The sequence below is a fragment of the Fukomys damarensis genome, unplaced genomic scaffold (assembly GCF_012274545.1).
Source record: "Fukomys damarensis isolate Sample0158 unplaced genomic scaffold, DMR_v1.0_HiC HiC_scaffold_16, whole genome shotgun sequence".
Lineage (NCBI taxonomy): Eukaryota > Metazoa > Chordata > Mammalia > Rodentia > Bathyergidae > Fukomys > Fukomys damarensis.
The window spans coordinates 80363387-80384200 of NW_022900928.1; the positions used below are offsets into that span (position 1 = coordinate 80363387).

The window sequence follows — 20814 nt, forward strand, 5'->3', positions numbered from 1 at the left end:
AGAGGAGGATTTTCAGGAGGATTAATGGCGATGTGTCTTTAACTATAATAAATTTTCAAAATTTATGTGAATACTGCAGTTTTTGATGACACTTCATTTAGTCAATGCATATAAAATGATCCCAAGTCCTGAGAGCCCAGCAAAAATGGAAGCTTGAAGGATCACTGTGATCTGAAATGGCAGTGGAAGAAACTGAGTGAAACAGAGCTGCAATGATCAGTCTCTCTTGAGCATTTCTGTGGACGCTGGAGGACCCAGGCCGTTGGGAGAGTTACAACTAGAGGCAGGTAAGAATACAGGATTGAAAGACTTAAACCCAGCCTCTGTGCTCAGGAAGCACTCACTGCACAGGGTGACCCTTCTAAGGAGCAAATGCTTCTCCTTGATTGATTGGCTGATGCACTGACATTTCCTTGAGATGGTCTGCCTAATTGTGGCCAGGTGGGATCCTTCTGGGCCCTATACTTGGGCCACTGGGGAGCAGGAGTGCACCTTAGAGAGGACCAGAGGTGTGGGAGAGCCAGGTTCTTGCACTGTGACTTACACTGCCTTGGCTCCAACTGCTCTTAGCCCCTGTGACAGGAAATCCTGCTGAAAAGGTATGCTGAGTTTGCAGGAAGTTGGAACAGGGCCAGGAAGAGTATGAGAAGAGTGACAGGTAGGGAAGAGCACAAGCTGTGTGTGGAGGTACAGTGTAACCCAAAACAACAAAGAACATTTTGACATCTGATGTCCCAGAGCTCCACAGGGCCCCATGATGCTCTGCAGAAAAGGCTCATTTCATCATCCTCAGAGCTAACAGTATCCTTACTGCCCGTAAGGGACAGAAACCTTTTCACTGCTGATGTAATTACTGTATCTAACTCCAACTGTGCAGGGACAGATAATCTCGACTTGCTGGAGCAGGAGGAGGCCCTAGAGAGACTGGAGATGGAAGCATTTATGGACTGAAGTGGTGTCAGGAGTTCAGGGGAGCTGAGCAAAGCTATAGGAAGGAGAAGACCCAGAGAAGTGAGGACAGACAGGTAGTTCTGGTTCTGTCTGTTACTTCACTAAACATTTCTCTTAGGAAGCAAAAATCATCCAGCGTTATTACTACATGATTTTTAGGACCCCGGCGGGTTACTCTCACCTATAACTGCTTCTGGAGTGAGAAAACAACTGATAGTATGAGAAAATAAATAAATGAATGGAAAAAGGAAGAAAGGTTTTGCTTAATGAGCAGGACTCCCCTTGATCCTACTTCCCTCCAGTGTACGTTCCCTTTAAGCCTAGGGAGCCTACTCTAAATAAAATACTCCAAGCAACTCCCTCTTTCTCCTTCCCTTCCTCCACTGAATCCCCTGTGAAGAGAGACAACTAATTAATCATAGTCACTTATTTTAAACTGGGAATAACTTCCCCACTACCCCACTCTGCATCATTCTTGACCTGTGGTGTGCAAACGCTCAGACACAGCACTGTTGGAAGCTTCCAACAGCAAGTACTCTTTGGAGAGGACAGGAACGAAAAGAGCCTGCAGAGACAGGGAAGCTCAAAGTTCTTATGTCACACAGAGAAATGCCTGGCATAAAATACTGAGATCATTTGCCCAATCTGTCAAAATCCAATTGTATGTCATCTCTACTTTTGTTGTGCCTCTACATTGTAAAACTAATGAATTTCCCAGTACAAGTCATAGATTTCCTGCAAGGACAACGCTGATCAGGAATTGAGCAACACCTTCTGGATCATAGTTCACTGTGACCAAGGAAAGCTTTACCACCAGATTACAATCAAATATAAATAGAATCTCAGCAGCAATACCATCTGGTATTCAGCATACATTTTTGAAGGAAATTAGTAGCAAAGAGCAATGTGGGGAAAATGGAAGAAAAGTCCCTTAGATACAAGACTACAAGTTGCTGCAGCCTCTTAGTATTGGTAAATGTGGATGTGCCTTTGGCAAACAACTTTACTCTATACACCAGAATTCTTCTTTGCCAGGCAGATACTGCTTTCTGGATCCAGAGACCCTTCTAGACAAATCATCACTGTCTCCCCCTTCCTCTTCATCTGGCGTGCTATAGGATCTCTACAGGTACTTATGCATATAGTCATTTAGTAGGAACAGTTTGGACACCTTTGAAATACATGGCATTGGGCCTGAAGCTGGAGACATCAACAGTGTGTATGCTCCCATGCCACTCCTGCTTTCCAGTGGCCCAAGTAGAGAGCATAGAAGGATCCTACCTGGCCAACATGTGGAAGACTATTGACAGATTCAGTAGAGTAGCTGGATACAAGGTAAATACTCAAAAATCAATAGCCTTCTTTTACACAAATAACAGACTCACAGGGAGTCAAATTAGGGAAATGACCCCTTTCACAATAGCATCCAAAAAAAATGAAATATCTAGGAATCAATCTAACAAAGGAGACAAAAGACCTCAACACTGAAAACTACAGCATTCTAAAAAAAGAGATTGAAGAAGACATAAGAAAATGAAAAAAACATCCCTTGTTCCTGGGTAAGAAGATTCAATACAATGAAAATGGCCATACTTCCAAGAGTGTAGAGATTCAATGCAATCCCCATTGAAATCCCAACATAGAACTAGAGAAAACAATCCAAAAATTCATTTGGAATCAGAAGAGACTTAGAATAGCAAAAGCATTTCTAGACAACAGAGACATGGCAGGGGTATCACAATCCCCAAATTGAAACTGTACTACAGAGCAACTGTGATAAAAACAGCATGGTACTGGCAAAGAAACAGACCCAAGAATCAGTGGAATAGATTACAAGATACAGAAACATCTCCTGATATACTCAGCTACCTCACCTTTGACAAAGAAGCCAAATACCCTCAGTGGAGGAAAAATAGCTTCTTTTATAAATGGTGTTGGAAAAACTGGATGTCAACTTGTCAAAGATTAAAACTAGACCTGTATCTTTCAGCATGCAGTAAACTAAATTCCTAGTGGATTAAAGATATAAATATTAAAACAGAAACACTAAACTTTCTGGAAGACGTTAGGTAGAACTCTCGAAGATATCAGCATAGAAAAAGACTTTATGAACAAATCCTCAGTAGCATGGGAACTAGTATAATGAATGAACAATTGGGATCTCATCTTTTTAAAAAGCATTGTAAGAGACAACCTACAATATAGGAAAAAAATTACCAGCTATTCCTCAGAAAAAGGTCTACTATCTAGAATATATAAAGAGCTAAAAAAAAAATCAGACCCCTCAAGTGTAAAGACTGATTTCAAAAATGGACATCTGAAATGAACAGACATTTCTTTTCAAACAAGTAAAAGCAGCAAATAATCATATGAAAAAATGTTCCATATCACCGATCATTCAAGAGATGCAGATGAAAACAACACTGAGATTCCATCTCACCACAATAAGAATGGCTGCTATCAAGAAATCAACCAATAACAAATGCTGGCGGGGTTGTGGGGGAAATAGGAACACTTCTCCATTGTTGGTGGGAGTTCAGACTGGTGCAACCGCTGTGGAAATCCATATGGAGAAACCTCCAACACATAGGATTAGAAATCCCATTCAACCCAGCTATTCCTCTGCTGGGTTATCTTCCCAAAAGAATTAAAAGAATCATACCACAGTGATATATGCTTACCCATGTTTATAGCAGCACAGTTTGTAATAGATAAAATTTGGAAATAGCCCAATTGCTGATCAGCTGGCTAAAAAGATGTTTGTTTTTTTTTATAAAATGGAGTACTACTCAGCCATAAAGGATGAAAAACTAGGCATTTATAGCTAAGTGGATGCACATTGAGGCCATACTCAAGTGAAATTAATAGAAGACACATGTATAAGTACCATACAGTCTCTGGTGTGAAAAAGTAAAAGTGTAAATAAGAATTAAAATGTATAATTGATACTGTATAATAGGAAGAAAAGTCTAAAAGAGTAGAGGAAGTGGGAGAGGTAGTGGAAAGGTAAAAAGGGACAAGAAAAAATATGTGAAACAGAAAAACATGGAAACAATGTCTTTGTAAACAGGGAAAGGTGGAGGGGCCGAGGGGAGGGCTGGGGAACAGGGAAAATTATAAGAGCCTCATAAGTCATGTATAGGTACAAGATCCCAGTGATGAATATAACTATTTTATACCTAATATTTACCAATAAACTTAATAATGATAAAACAGGAAGTATGAGTGTGCCAGAAAATCAGTTAAGAGAAATCAATTGATCTGTAGAAGGGTCACCTAAAGCAGTGAGCACAGAGGCTGGGTTAAGTCTTTCCATCCTGTACTGCTAATAATTTGCTTATCACAGACATGTTTAAAATGGTGTGCAGTTGTTCAAGTGAGCACTGAGAACTTGGGTATACAAGTTGCTGATGACTCCTTGGTGTTGATTATTTCTTAAATCAGAGCCAGAGCCAATCTGTCTGCCTGATTCTAGCTGAGTTAAAAGTGCCATACCCTGAGCAGCTTATCCAGAGATTCTAAATGAAACCACTAGCTCTATTTCAACCCATGATGGAGACGGCAGTCATAAGAAGCTAGTGAACCACCCTAGGTCCTAGCAAGTCTTTTTCCTGCTCTTTCACCCATGAAAGAAGGCTATTCAGAGCTGACTCAGCCCCCCATAATTCTTGGGTGCATTGCTATGTTCACAGGTTTCTCCCCTCCTCGCCTTATCATAAGTTTTTGGGAGGGCTATGTTATACTTGCCTTGGTAACACACTACCCTCCACTTTGCTTGGTGATTGTAATTGTAGTTACATGGGCTGTAAGTGATGGAAACTCAATTTAAAACACCTTAACTGAGTGAAGTGTAGAAATTTTACTCTAGGGATATACTGAGATTTCTAGAAAGAAATATAAATGACTGTAAAAAAGGAACACTCAGAATGGCAGGTGGACAGACCGAGGTCTTTAAATCTGTTCTGCAGGTTGCTCATCCAGGAGGTAGCCTTTTTGAGGTTCCTTCAACACCTGGCCAAGTGAAGGAGCTCAGTGTATAAATTAAAGCACATTATCTCCAGAGGTGCCTGCAGGATGTTAGTGTGGAGCCAGACTGCTTATTATTTTCTATTGAAGCCCACAATTTTTGTTCAGCAGCAAGAGTCACTGTGGACCACTGCTGAAGCCAATTAGATCTACAGTACTCGTAAAGCTGGTCTCAGTTTTATCAGTGTCCAACTGATTTCAATAGCATAATTTGATATAGCAATTGCATAGAGAAGGCTTTACAACAGATGGCAGGCAGCAATGGATGCCTTTCCAATTTCAATTTTACACTTGCTATGATACATGATGATATCCATTCTTATATTATAATCTAAAAAGTATTTGGAATAGATACTATCAAATTCAATTCTCCCTTCTTCCATAAAAGGAGAGTATTATTACTAATTCCTTTCTGGTTTATCAGAGGGAGAATGTAGATAGAGTTTTAGCCAATTGCCAGATTTACATAGAGAATGAATAGAGCAGCAACAAGGTGTTCCTGTAAATCCAGACACATGAACATCTTATTTTCCAGCTCTTTTACTTTCATTTCTTTGTATTTTTCTATGGTTCTTAGAATAAAGACTAGATTCTTTGAGGGCCCTTTGTGATCTGGTCTCTCACTTCCCGACCCGAGACATTGTCTTTTCTTCTTCCTTTGCACTCAAGTCCCAGCTCTTTGTTTCTTGGAGATCCAGCTCTCTTTCCTGGATACAGGTACATGCTTCTTCCTGCCTGGAAGAGTTCTACTTAGTGAGCCCCAACAGTCCAACACTTGGGTGTATCCCAGGGTTTCTAGTTTGCTTCTGTTCATCTTCAAATGTCACCTCGAATGTTACTGTCACCAGGAGAACTTGTGCTAGATGGGGTCGTAGACCCTTGTCCTCCATCCTCCTAGCACTTGTCACACCTTGAGATTAGATGATCGTGGTTAAGCTCAAGGAAACTCCCCTCCACTAGATCATCCACTACCTAAATGTGGAAATAATATCTATCTTAAATACCACTGTTGCTAAAAGGGAAAGAAGATGCTTTCAATGCACTGAACGAATGAATGAGTAAATGAACAAATGAATGAATGAACAAATATACGAATGAATGAATAAGAAATAAAGATAAGGAAGCTTTTCAGCAGATGGCTGGTAACATTTTTAATTTTAATTTTACATTGAAATTAGTTGAGTTTTTCATTTGGTTTGATACATGCTAATATCCATTTTCATATTTATTCTCTAGCAAGCCTAGTGAAGAATGCAGGCATCGTTTCAATATAGTCTTAATTTCTAGCTCCCTCATTTCTGGCATGCAAAGTTTCTCAACTCAGTATAGGAAGTATTAAATAAAATTACTAATCATGCTCATATCAAGAACCATGCCTCAAGACATCATTATTTTTTGCTCCAAGATGAATTATCTCACCTGGTACATTAGAAAAGAAGCCCTAGGAAATGATCATCTATTTTATAATGAGGACTTGCTGTCCTGAGGAGAGAGAAGGCCATAGTCAAGGTAGTAGGAACCCATACTTCCCAATGTTGGTTTAGGGGCCCACTCTGGAGCCCAGCTCAGTGCCATCAGGTATATAATGGCACTGCTAACTGCATCTGTCTGCCTGAATGGCTTACTCTGCCCTCCCCCTGCTCACACAAAAGATCTCCAGCCTCCCAAGGAAGATATTCTCAGGAATTTATGACTCAATCAACTCACCCAAAAGGAGCATAAATGGGATTAGTTTTAATATTGTTAAGTTGCAAAAATACAGGCATATGTGCATGCCAAAGCGAAAATGTACGCAAGCAAAGGGGGAAAACATATGGGCACCCATATGGCGAAAAGCGCATTGCTAGACCTTCATACACTTCTCATTTACAACAAGAACCAAAGTTAGTGAACATAAATTTGCTTTGCAAAAATGTGAGAGGAACAGCTTGTTTGCCCATAACTGTTCTACTGAGCAAGATATGTATAACCTTGATTTCTCATCTCAGACACCTCTTTCTCACACTCTAGGGATTAATTAGGCTCTAAACATGACTCCAGATTAGATACAAGGATTCTGGCCCCCTTGCAGAAAGACAAAGAAATAGCAACAGACTGCATGATGCAGCAGGTCAATTGGTAGGCAACTCCTATTAATGGTTGGAACTTATACCTGAGATGGGTTAGAAGAGAAATGAGGTTGTTAGGTCTCAGCGGGTTCATTTTAATTGAAGCAGAGGAACAACAGGGACCTGCAGCAGAAAATGGTGTGAATGTAGTTTTGATTTGGAGGCTGTGCTTTTGTTAGAACAATGCTGAGAGGAGCTAGGAAATGCATAGACAGAAGAAGGTCAGTGTGGAGCAAGGAAGGAGAACTTGAGCATATGGGTAATGCTCAAAGCTAGTGAGCACCCTTGGGTGCCCCAGATAACAAGCAGAATTTGATTAAAAATCATTTTACCTTGTACCATCCTAACTCCAGCCGTGTGAGTTATCTTTGTATGGTAGAAAGAGCCCCAGATTTGAAAATCTGGAAATGAGTTCCTTTCACAGATCTAACTGTGGTTTTTCTGTGAGTTGTTCATCATTACTTAACCTTTCCATCTGTTTTCTTACCCGCAAAGCAGGCAGAATATTCCTCCTGTGACCTATTTTAAAGAGGTGCTCTACACTCTCTTAAGATGATACCTATGAAAACATAATGTAAGGTACATATTTCTGTAAAGTATATATAGCAATAGGTTATTTATGGAAAGCTACAGGTTAATGTACTTATTCATATTTTTGTAAATATTTTGTTAAAATTATTGATTTGTAAGAAAATATAAACATAAAGAGCAGGTTCCATATACACATTTTTCACGCATTCCCCAACAATGGCATCTTAAGTGGTTAAATGTATATCAAATATGTGTACATATTATATCCATTCACACATCCCATACATACGTATGTACACATACCATAAATATAATATGAAACTTACTGGGATTTTTATCAGTTATTATGTAAACTTATTTTTCAAGTCTCTGTGTATAGTTCTATGACATTTCCTCATATGTGCATCATCACACATATATACGAAGATGAGTATTATTATCACAATGATCAAGAATTGTACTTTTCTACCACCAAAGCAACTTCCTTTTGTTTTGTTCTTCTTCTTCTACCTTTACTTCTGGCAATCATTTGTCTCTTGTGCATTATTATGTTTTTTTTTTCCATCGCAAGAATGCTATAAACTGGAAGCATACAATATGTAACCTTTTGAGACTGACTTTCTTTACTTCATATAATGTCCTTCAAGTCCATCTGAGTTGTTGAATGTATCAGTCTTTCATTCTTTTTTATTGCTTTGTGGTATTCCATGGTGTGGCTATACCAGTTTGCTTAAACACTCACCCAATGAAGGATGAATGGGTTCAGAGTTTGGCTGTCACTAATAAAACAATTATATTCCTCCCAATTTATAGGCAGACCAAGATACAGTAAATCATTGAATGAATGACCAGGAATGATCGAGGAACAAGATGTGAAGATAGAGTTAGAATAATAGACTATTAGCTTTCCTCTCCAGAGGCTCCTGGAGCTCTTAATGAGTTTAACACATGAAGTATACATGGAAGGGCTTGGCACATAGTTGGCACTCATACTAATGCCATCACAATCAGTTCCCCGGTGAACTGTAGGCTGCAATGTTTCCAAGAATGCATTTGAAGAAAAGCATGGCATAACTGTGATTCATAAGGGACAGATTTAATTTCATTCAATATATTTGATATGCATCAGCACTATTATATGCTTTCCATTCATTTTCTCTTTTCATCCCTAAAATAACCTGATGAAGTTGTCACAATCCCATTTTGCCAAGTAGCTGAAGTTGAGGAAGATTAAAGTGATGTTTACAAAGTCACTCAACTTATTAACAGCTCAGCTTGGATTTCATGTTCAGATCTATAAGACTCTGAAGTCCATATTCAGCCTATGAGCTAATAGTACCACCCAGAGAGAATGACACTACATATAGTTGTGGCCAGTGTTTCATGTCTTTGGAGTAGCAAGGACATGACAATTGTTCATGGCCTCATCTCAGTAATTTCTATAGTAACACATAGAAACTGAAGTATAAAAAGTAATGGGTCACGATTCAAAAGTGGGCATCTGAAATGAACAGACATTTCTCAGACAAAGAAGTAAAAGCAGCAAGTAAATATATGAAAAAATGTTCCACATCACTGATCATTCGAGAGATGCAGATGAAAACAATACTGAGATTCCACCTCACCCCACAAAGAATGGCTGCTATCAAGAAATCACACAATAACAAATGTCGGCGGGGTTGTGGGGAGAAAGGAACCCTTCTCCATTGTTGGTGGGAGTGCAGACTGGTGCAACCACTATGGAAATCAATATGGAGATACCTCAGAGAGCTTGGACTGGAGGTTCCATTTGACTCAGCCATCCCTCTGCGGGGTATCTTTCCAAAAGAACTAAAAGAATCATATCACAGAGAAGTAAGCGCACCCACGTTTATAGCGGCACAGTTTGTAATAGCTAAATCTTGGAAACAGCCCATTTGCCCATCCTTTGGAAACTGGATAAAGAAGATGTGGTTTTTCTATAAAATGGAACATTACTCAGCCATAAAGAACGAGAAAATAGATTCATTCATAGGAAAATGGATAAATATTGAAGATATACTCCTAAGTGAAATAAATAAGTCACACATGTGTAAATATCAAATAGTTTCCCTGGTGTGAATAATCTGCAATAATACATAAGATCCTAATAAGATTACTGACATTTAGAAATGGGAAGAAAGGAGCTAAAGGTGTAGGGAAGGTGGGATGGGTAGGGGAAGGGTAATAAGGGAAAAGAAAAAAATGTGAGATAATGAAAAGATGAAAATAAAGTGTAGATGGGGAGGGGAGGAGGGGGTGAAGGGAGGGCAGAGGTAAGGGGAAAAAATGAGAATCAAGACTTGTCATGTAGAGGTACAAGATCCCAACAATGAATGTAACTGTACTGTATCCCTAAAATGTACCAATAAACTCAATTAAAGCTGAAAAAAAAAAAGTAATGGGTCAGTACGTTTCTTAACTTTAAAACCTGGAAAAGTAAATAAGAGAATTGTCCGATCAGGTCAGAACCATGGATTATGACTTTACTGGCAGTGGCTCTTCACATCCATAGAATTCACTTATCTTGCCATCTCTTCTATCTAACACAATGCCAAACACGAGCTCCTGCAAACAGCTATGTCAGAGCCATGCACCTCATTCATGGAAGCTGATGCCTTTCCTCAGAGAACTTCCTCTTCCATTGTTGATCCTTATTCAGGACTAATCAACTGGTTATGTAGCTTCTTCATTGTGATAAATGAGAAACAAATAAACCAGAAACGTGGCTTCTAAAAGGCAGGTATGCTGAATTTAGGAATAATTGACAACTAACAGGCTATTTGGAGGAAGGAAAAGAAAGGTGGAGGAAATATACATAACAGACATGATAATTTAAATAGTACATAAAGGCTATATTCTCCCTTATTCCAATGTTGAAATGTTGATTTGCACAGTGCCGCTTTTGCAGTGTAAAGATGAGGCTAAATGGCATTCACTAGACTGCAGGAAACAGAAGACAACCCGGTGTAACTTTAAAGTGCTTCCATTAAAAATGACTCAAGTCAATGCATAAAAGAATCAGCTTCGGTTAACTAGAAAATTCACTTCTGTGAAATAATTCATTCATTTGTTCCCTGAGGTACTACTGTGTATGAGTAGACTGTATGAACAACTCATTCACAGGTGAATGGCTGTCATCTTAAAATCTCAGTGGAGACAGAAAAGAAGACTTTATTAAGTTCCCCAAACATCTGGCCTTCCTAAACATGTCATCAAAAATGGGGCCAGATGCCGAAGGGATTAGAGGAGATTGTTGTGCCATTGTAAGAGCGAAAGAAAGACCACACTCTCTCCTTAAAACAATGAAGACTCTATAGCCTCAGCCTCCCACACCTCTCTGCGCCTTTGGTTTCACATCACTGATGTGGCCTGAAGAGCCAGTCTCCTGCTTTTGCTGGTCCTTCCCCCTTTTGCAGGTTCCCTCCCCCTGCTCTTCAAGAAGGGGAAAGAAAATAACTCTTGAAACCCAGATGATTCACAATGTATTGAAGAAACACAAGCCACTTGGTCTGTGTACTTTGTCTACCTGTTTTGAGAGGTACCTCTCCTTTTTTGCAGAAATCTCTTTAAGGTAGCAGGCTGTGATATTCCACCCTTATCCTAATTTCCTGAGATTTAGTTCACACAGGACAGATTTCTTTGTGTGTGGAGGTGATTAAGCAGTCCCATATTCTCTATCAAACCTATATGAATATAGGTTTTAATAAGCTGTTATCTGCTGTACAAAAATTAAGTAAAGTTTCTTACATCTAAAGACAAAGAATAAAACAATGTCAAATGCTTGGTGGTCAAAAAGTCAAGTGTAAGAAAGACCCCAAGCTATGTCTGCAGAGTGCTTTTCTTGGAGATGTGCACATTTATGGTGCTGTAAAGTTTCCAGCTTTCCTTGGAGGTGAGGTGCATGGAATGCTGTTTCTGGGAATGCTGGCATCCTTTCAGCATTGCAGAGGAAAGTGGAGATTAGGAAGACTGCAGCTGCCTGCCCAGGCTGCAGATCCAGAATGCTGAAGGTATTCCTTAATACTTTCATCCTGCTTTCCTAAGAAGGACTTATTTTTGGTGTGTTTGTCTGTATGAGAAAATTGAGTTTCCTTCAAAAGGCTTCCCAAGAAAGTGGAATGATGGAAGTACTTACACCAGGAGAATTGGCAAATGCTGCCAGACCTCCCTTCCTCTGTCTTTTTTTTTTTTTAACCAGGGATAGAATCCCCTCCTCTTCTTCCTCACATTGCCAGCCAGTTTAAAATATTTCCAGTGTTACCTGAAGCCCTTTATTTTCCAACTACCTATCATTTCAAGAAGAGACCATATTATACTTTGAGCTGTAGGTTTTCTTCATTACAGCTATCTACGTTTATATTTCAGAGGTTCTTCATAGTCTCTGACTCACCAAAGCATATCATTATTATTTTCTAGTGTGATAATGGATATATTTATTGATTTATTTTCAACATGTTCTATAATTTCTAGGGATTGACAGCATATACTTAGTCATTTTAAAATAATCTTTAATCGTCTCTTCATCATAAGAAATGAAATCTTTTATCCTAAGTGAAAAACTTATTTATTAATTCCTAGAAAGATCTCCAAATTTCAGCTATATATTTCAAACACTGCATTAGCATTTAGGGAACACGGCTATCCAGTGAGCTAAATCCTCCATGTAATCCTATTGGAATTTCAAAGGAAATGTCATTGGAAGCTTTATTTCATATGCTTCTGTGCTGAAATAACCAGCAAAATTTTCTCAAAATGTTTCCTGTTCATATTTCCAAACCTTTAAAACAAATTCCTAATTCAAAGTGAGATAAACGTTCTTCCTAAAAAATAAATATTTGTAACCATTGGGAAGATGCAAATTTTAAATTTGCAAACTCTCCAGGTTCCAGAACTTTTCCGGACCTTAGTCCTTTGAGTTGAAAAGCTTAAATGTCACTGACAGTGGGAGGGAAAAGACAATAGTGGAAATGAACGCTCAGAAAGGCCTGAGTGTGAGGAAACAAAACAGCCGGAGAGATTGAAAGAGGAGCAAGGCCATTTTAATTTAGAATTTGCTGTTGTTGTTTTTCTTTTTTTTTTTTTTAAGATTGAATTGCAACTGTCACATTATATAAAAGGTTGTGAATATGAATGTATCTACTTTCTTTTAAAAGGTAAATATTACCTATTTACCATTAAAAAGAATTGTTTCAAAACACATGCAAAGTCAAATTTCCTCTTACTAAATTTCTAGGCTTAGGAACTATGTATTTAGGATCAAATAAGTACATTCTGGGATTTCAAGCATTTATAAATACATCTGACTTTACCAAATATGAAAAAAATTGTTCTGATGGCTAGGCATATTTTTGTATGTAATGTAAAACCAAAATTCTCCCTGGCATTAGGCAAGATTCCCTGGGGCTCATGTCTTTGAGAAGATACACTATTGTTCTATTTATATTAGAATTGAGTTTAGGTGAGTCCCTCACGTGTATTTTAATGTTCTTATAAATATTATTTCAAACTGTTGACATTTTAGTTTTCACTACCTGATGTCTTTATGTAAAGATTTTCAAGCAGATTTATTAGTGTTTTCTTTTCCTATAATGAGGCAGGGGCAGAAGTACATGTTTTCAGTTTACATGAAAGAAAACAAAAAAAGATTAGGTGATGCCACTTGGAACAAATCAGTCTCCTATTTGGTGCTGCTAAGACAATTGATGCCTGAAATTAGGGGAAAATTCAGGTCAGTGTTTCCTACATGTCTGTATTTACAGTTCATAATTTATTGAAATTTAATTAACATACAATATAATGCACATATTTTAAAGGTTCAGTATTATTAGTTTAGACAAATTTAAAAAACAATGTAACCACAATTTCTCTTAAGATATAGTAATTTTCCATCTTCCACCACCAAATTCCTGGGAACCTTTGCAATCAGTTCCTCTGAAGTCCTACCCTTGGTAGCCACTAATTTAGCATCCTTCACAATAAATTAGTCTTACTTAGCCTAGAACTTCATACAAATGAAATCATATGCTGTGCAAGTGTTTATGCTTAGCTTCTCTTTCTCAGTGTAGTATTTTGAGACTCACAATTCTAGTGGGTGGCTAAATGGTTCCCAACACTGAGGAGTGATCTCTTTGTTGAATGTACCCAGTCCATCTGCTTGCTTACTGGTGCTTACTTGGGTTATATCTTGTATGCGTCTGTTATGAATGAGGCTAGTAAGAATAACTATGTCCTATGTATATTTGTGGATGTATGCTTGTAATTATTTTAAGTATATACCTAGGAGTGCAACTGCTAGGTCATAGGCTAAATATATTTTTTGTATTACAACAAAATGTCAAAATATTTCCACAGTGTTTATACTGTTGCAAAGCCCCAGATTTCATATATAAGCACTGCCCTAATACTTGTTATTAACAGTTTTTTAAATCTTTATCTCTTCAGTAGTTTCAGTAGTTGTGCTGGCGATAGCTTACTATGGCTTAATTTTTATTTCTGTATATAATGAATTTGAATATATTTCTGTGTGCTTATTTGCTATTCACAAATCTTGTTTTGAAATTGTCAATTCAAATGTTTCTTCGTTTCCAGGTAGGCTATGGGAATTTGTTGTAAGAATTCTTTATACACACTAGATGTAACTCTTTTGTCACAGATGCGTATAACACATTGCTTCCTTAAGTGTGTTGCATAACTTCTCATAAATGAATTAAAATTTTAATAATGTGTCTAATTTTGATGAAAACTGCTATGGGTTAAGTTGTATCCTCCTGCCAAGTAATATCTTGAATTCCTAATCCCCAGGACCTCAGAATGTGGCTTTATTTTAAAATAAGACCTTTTAGAGAAAATCAAGTTAAAATGAGTTCATTAGTATAGGCCCGAATACAATGTAGTTTGTGTTCTTACAAAAAGGGGACATGTGAATGCACACATAACAGACACACATGCAAAGAATACCACATAAAGGTGGAGGCAGAGGTCAGGATGATGCAACTACAAATTAAGAAATTTCAAAGATTACCAGCAAATCACTAGAAGTGAGAAAAAAGGAATGGAACAGATTCTCTCACCAGAATCAAAAGGAACCAATTTTGCAAATACCTTGATCTTGGACACACAGCCTCCAAAAATGTGAAGAAATACATTTCTATTATTTAAGCCACACATTTTTTGATGCTTTGTTATGGCAGGCCTTAAAGTGAATACACATCACTCTTTCTTTTACAGGCATAACTTCTGTGACTTAGCAGATCTTTGTCTTTTCTCAAGGTCACTAAGATTTAGTCCCATGTTTTCTTTAAAATGTACATTATTTTTCTATTACATACAGGCACACGCCATATAGCCTCCTTTACTGGGCTTCATGATTGAATTTTCTGGTGCCTGAGGGAGCAATTGTTCCTTGTATAATTTCTAAAATTAATCATAATTTCTAGTATCAAGGGGCTCTTTGCCCATTTCTTCAAATTCAACGTGGAGCAAGTTTTATGTCCAAGGTGATAGAGCCTAGGGTCCTTTTGGTTGTTTTCCTAATAAGTTGAAAATGACCATAGTCAAAGTTTCATTACCAATTATTCAGTACCCAGCCAAGTCAGGCCCAGATGCACTTAGGCATTTCTCCTGTATTCTTGCACTCAAAGTGAGCTATTTACACACAGGTCAAACACGTGTAGCTCTAGATAAATACCTTGAATGAACAGAGGCCAGATATCCTTTCTGCACTCACCATAAAGCCAAAGTGCCTGATGGTGGTCTGTCACCTTTGCCCTGTACTACAAAAGGCATAGGCCCTTCACCACTTGAGAAATCAATATCTTCAAGTAAGTTATGCTTATTCACCACAGTTATTTTTAGTTTGGTAAACAAAAGCCTTCCGAGGCCCATGGAAAAGATGGGAAAACTCTGTAAATTTCTGCTATACATTTTTCTTTTGGAATGGAATACTCAGCCCCTGGTTCACACTGACTACTTGACTTTACATTACTGTAGTACATGCGCAGTGTGCTGCTTGATGCCTACTTTTGTGTGTGGATGAGAACAACCCCTTTAACAGATGCACTCAGAGAATAGCTTACCCTTGACTGACAGGTGTCTCCACGTCACAGTTGGCTCTGGTCTGCCAATAGCAAGACACAGCAGGGTCACACTGCTTCCTTCATTCACAGTGACATCTGAGGAGATGTTCATGATCTGTGGCGGGACTGTAAAGAAACACAGGAGAGAAGAAATGCCTGAGAAGTATTCCTCGCATTTAAAAGAAAGCGTTAGCCTATAATATATGGATAGCAAGTTTTTGTGATGCATATTGTTCTTCATAATAAATTTCAGGTTGCTTGCTTTGTCAAGGATATGGCCACTGACATTTATAGTGCACTCCTGACAGAAGAAAGGTCAGGACTATGCCCTGTTGAAGCAAAAGTGTGTGTGTGTGTGTGTGTGTGTGTGTGTGTGTGTAGTTCAGGGCACTAGAGGCAATGAAGATGGAAATTACTGCTTGTTGACTCAAAGTTTGAATCCAAGGGAAAATTTCAAGTCTTCCCAGAGTTCTCATCTATACACATATCCATTCCTTTAAGTGGAATCAGTGGCTTGAGTGAATAACCTTGAGTGGCCCCCAATCACAAGCCTCTTCCAAGAGCGTACTCAGAAGTCAAAAGCACCGGTCAATCATCATCTTCTGGGCATTTCACAACTTGCCAGGGTATGTTTTACTCGAATTCCCTTCTTTTCATATCTTAACCTGAACATTCCTATCAATCTCTTAAAATACATTCTCTAAAACTCAGTACAGTTTTCTGTGATTTCCTGTATTAGAGTTAATTGCTTTCTCTTTGGACTCAACAAGCCAGAATGAATGTCCCTGCTACTGGTATCATCATAGGATTGTACAGATGCTTCTTAACTCATAATGGATTATGGCATAATAAATATATCCTGATTTGAAACTATCATAAGAATGAACCTATGCATAATGTGCCATTTTTGAACACACATAACAGTGGAGCATAACAGAAAATTTTCTCTTCAAATTCTTGTTCCTTGATTTTTCCTAGGTAACAAATATAAATTTTATTGAAAAATTTTAAAAATTGCAACCTTCTATATAAACAGATGACTGAAACCAATGAACTAAAAATTGTGGTTTAGCAGCACAACACACTGCAAATGGCAGCTTCCCCATCTCAAACTGTGGCTGATGGGAAGGTGTGTCACACCTTCGCTATTGGAGTAATAGTGAAAGAGTTTATACTGCACAGCACTAGCCTAAGATCTGAAATTTTTTTTAAAAAGTCAAGATAAGATTTCTTCTGAGAAATGGCTTTGTATCATCAAAAATCCTACATAGGATCACTGTAAGTTGTGAGCCATCTGTGCTACAAAATGTATTGTTAACAGAATGGTACCCGGTGATTGGGAGCAGGGCTCTAGATCCAGACTTAGCTCCGCATATCACCTGCTAGAGGATTCGAAGCAGGAATTTGATTCCGCCTCTATGGCTTTGGCATCTTCACCTGTGAATGCAGATGTTAGTAGTGGCTAAATTTGTCTTGGTATGAGGTTTAAATGGAATAACAGCTTACCAGAGTGCCTGTTATAAGGTAAGCACTCAGCAAGTACAAGCTGCTAAAACAATAGTGATGGCAACTAGGAAGAGTACATTAACAGCAACAATAACATCTTTCACAAATAACTTTTCTTCTCCCCGGCCAGGGCCATGTACTTGTATCTTTAACCACCACAGAGCCCAACATGAGCCCTGGGTCTTACTACCCACCATGTCTCACTTCTAGGCCTTGCTTATCAGTTCAACTCAGAGCTCAGTACAGGAAAATACCCATTTCTCTGAGTTCTTTTCATTGCTACCATTCTGATTGAGATTCTCACCAATTTTCACTGGAAAACTGCAATAGGCCTTCACCTGGAACCTTCCACATGGTTTCTTTGTGCTTTTGGATCCTTCCAGTGTCTCTCCTACACATGGCAAGAGTGACCATTTTGGACAACAATCTAATCCCATAGCTCTCCTGCTAACACTTAGCTCTCCACAGTAGAGCTCTTTTGCATGAGGGAAACTCTCTGCTATTTAATGCCCAAGCCCACGTCCAGTTCACCCAGCACACTGAGGGCCTGCTTTCCTAAAGTGTGAAGAACACAGACACTCCCACAGTTTTGCTTTTCCTCCTCCTTCCTCCACTCTCTTCGCAGGACAGCCTGGCTCCTCCTGCACTCAAAAGTCGCCTTTCTCCTGATGTTTTCCAAGCTTCTCTCACTTCTTGAAACTGTCTTCTTGTGCCTTGGTCAAGCCACAGGACAGGAACAAAGCATGTGGCACTGCAGGTGCTGCTTCATGCCCATCTCTTTCTGGACAGAAAGGTGCAGCAGGATGACCAGACATCTCACACATCTCTATGTCCTGGTGTGCAGCAGAGACTGGAGGGAGCATGCTTAATCCCCTTTAAAAGAGTATTTTAAGAATAGATTGATCAGAACTCAGAGAAGGAGGTACAGCTTTGAATGGAGGATTTCCAATGCGTACTACTTTCCTCTTACCTTTCCTTAGAGACAAAAAAGATAACAGAAAGAGCAGACTCCAAGTCTACAGTTACGCTGATTTATTTGTACTGCTACTTTAATTATGAATTATTAATTATCTAACAGGTTCCATGCTAGTAGATTCCAAGCCACTCTGACTTAGTGAAAAAAGAGAATTATGGCTGATGCTCAATTCAGACCTCTCTGCAGCCTGAAGTTTTACGCTGCTGAGACCTTCCAGGTAAGACTTTTCAAGGAGAAGCCATAAGTAACAAGCGGAACACTTGAACTCTTAAGGGAATCCACATTAGCAAATAAATAAAAATTGCCTCACTTATAAATCTGCCATATTTTGGATTATTTCTGCATTAGGAATTGCCCTGAAATTTCAGTGCACATATTTTACTGAAATACACACAGGGAAAAAAAAAATAGTGTACATTCTAACTACCCTGAATTCTCTTGAGGAAACAGTTCTACCTGTTTTGCAGTATTTTCTAGCTTGTTAAAAAATAGTTCTGGGCTTAGAAATGTCAATACTTTTTTTTTAATAAAGCCACAACTGCAGTGCAACTTCCAAAATATTCTCAAAATAATGTCTGCTTTAGCTGTGAGTGTTAGGGAATCTGAGGGTCTCCTTCTTCAGACCCTGGAGATGCCCTGGAAGTCAGTTAAATACAACTCGCAGAAGCACAGTCATGCCAGTGCAAGGTGGCAGTGCGTGCATCCAAGATGGGTGAAACTCCATACCCAACACCCAGCCATCGTTTCCATAGATGGTACATCTCATTTGGTCACTGAGAAGTGCTGGATGGAGAGATGCTTAAGAGATCCCATGGCTGATTTTCATGACCTCCTCATTCCCAGGCACTCAATTAATGACACCCACAAGGGAGCCTTCCTGAAATGGGATTTCCAGCATCAGCCAGGCATGCCCACTATGCCCGGCGTGGTACCTGTTAACCCCTGCAACTCTGCAGCATCCTGCAATTTTCTTGAAGGAAGAAAGATAATCCATGTCTTACTTAATTTTCTTGTTGCTGAGACAAAGTACCCAACACTCAAAGTTAAAAGAGGGAAGGTTTATTTAGCCCACAGTTTATATGGGGTTTTGTCCCTAATTTGTTGGCTCCAAGGCAGGGTGGTATAGCAGAGGGGCAACAGTTCATGGAAGCAGATAGCAAAAGCAACAATGGGCCTTAACAGTGTCTTTCTGCCCCTTTTATCTTATCTTGACTACTGGGATTAGGATGGTGCCAAACCAATCCATGGACTGGTTTAGTAATCACATGCCTTTAATCTCAGTATCACACACTCTAGATTCAGCCACTTCTGAAAACGTCTCACCTATGATTGCATGAGGCTTTGGGGGGACATCTAGACCCAAAGCATAGTAGTCCAGTTTCAAAAGTATGGGTACAGTGTGACTTGATAAGAAGGGAAGTTCCTTCTGTTCTCAATTATGGTAGCCTTAGTAACCAACATTCATATGTAATTTCATTTCTAAACTGTTTTACATATGCATGATCACATAAGAACCTTACAAATTATGAGATGAATAGAAGAAATATTCTCCCTATTAAACACAAAGGAACTGAGGCACAAGGAGAATTGAGAAAACTACCCCATATTATAAGGTTAATAAATATCAGCGAATATATTACACTGTGTCTAATCAGCTCCCCCTAAACAATATTCATATCCACAAGCCTTTGCTTGTTGTTGATTCTGTTTCAAATGTCTTCCCAGAGCATCTTCACCCACAGCACTTGCCACAGGGCAACAATGCACAAAACCCTCCTGTTCCAGTTAGCCTACTGCAAACCATTGACAGCAGAGGCTTGTCTCTCTTTTTTTCCCTAGTAAGTTATTGGTACAATTTAGGTACACAATACAGTTATGTTAATCATTTGGATCTTGTACCTTTATATAACATGTCTTGGTTCTTATTTTTTTTCCCAATCCCCCGCCCTCTCTTCACACCCTCCTTCCTACCTATTTACAAAGACTTTGTTTTCATGTTTTCATTTTCTCATATTTTTTTCTTTTCCCTTCTTACCTTTTCCCTCCCCCTCCCACTTGCCCTACTCCTTTAGAACATTTCTTCCTATTATATAATATCAATTATACATTTTGATCCTTATATATACTTTTATATTTTCAAACCAGAGAAATATTCAGTATTTACACGTGCATCCTATTAATTTTACTTAAGAGTATGGCCTCAATGTACATCCACTTTTTGGAGAATGACCCATGTGCAGGTGAAAAGAATGTATATTCTGATTTTGTGGGGTGAAACACTCTGTAAATGTCCATTAAATCCATTTGTTCAAAAGCTTGGTTCAATTCTAGTATTTTGTTGTTTACTTTTTGTCTAGATGTTTGTGACAGTGGGGTATTGAGGTCCCCCAATACAATTGTATTAGTGCTTGTTCAGTTTCTCATGTCCTTTAATATTTGTTTTGTATAATTGCTAGCATTAGTATTTGGTGCATATATTTATGATTATCATCTCTTTCTCTTGGATTATTCCCTTTACAAGGATGTAGTGACCTTCTTCATCTCTCTTAATTAGTTTTGGTTTGAAATTTACTTTGTCTACAAATAAGATAGCTACCCCTGCTTTTTCCAAGTTCCTGTT

The 20814-nt window shown here is 38.6% G+C and overlaps 1 protein-coding gene across 8 annotated transcripts in view; it reads right to left on the reverse strand.

The window, feature by feature from the left end:
- Opcml (opioid binding protein/cell adhesion molecule like) overlaps positions 1 to 20814 on the reverse strand; it is a 1123264-nt gene that overhangs the window by 91878 nt on the left and 1010572 nt on the right. For all 8 annotated transcript variants that reach the window (XM_033764434.1, XM_033764433.1, XM_033764432.1 and 5 more), the window contains one exon: positions 15713 to 15838. In XM_033764434.1, the coding sequence (XP_033620325.1) occupies positions 15713 to 15838 (126 nt within the window). The remainder of the gene's footprint in view (positions 1 to 15712; positions 15839 to 20814) is intronic.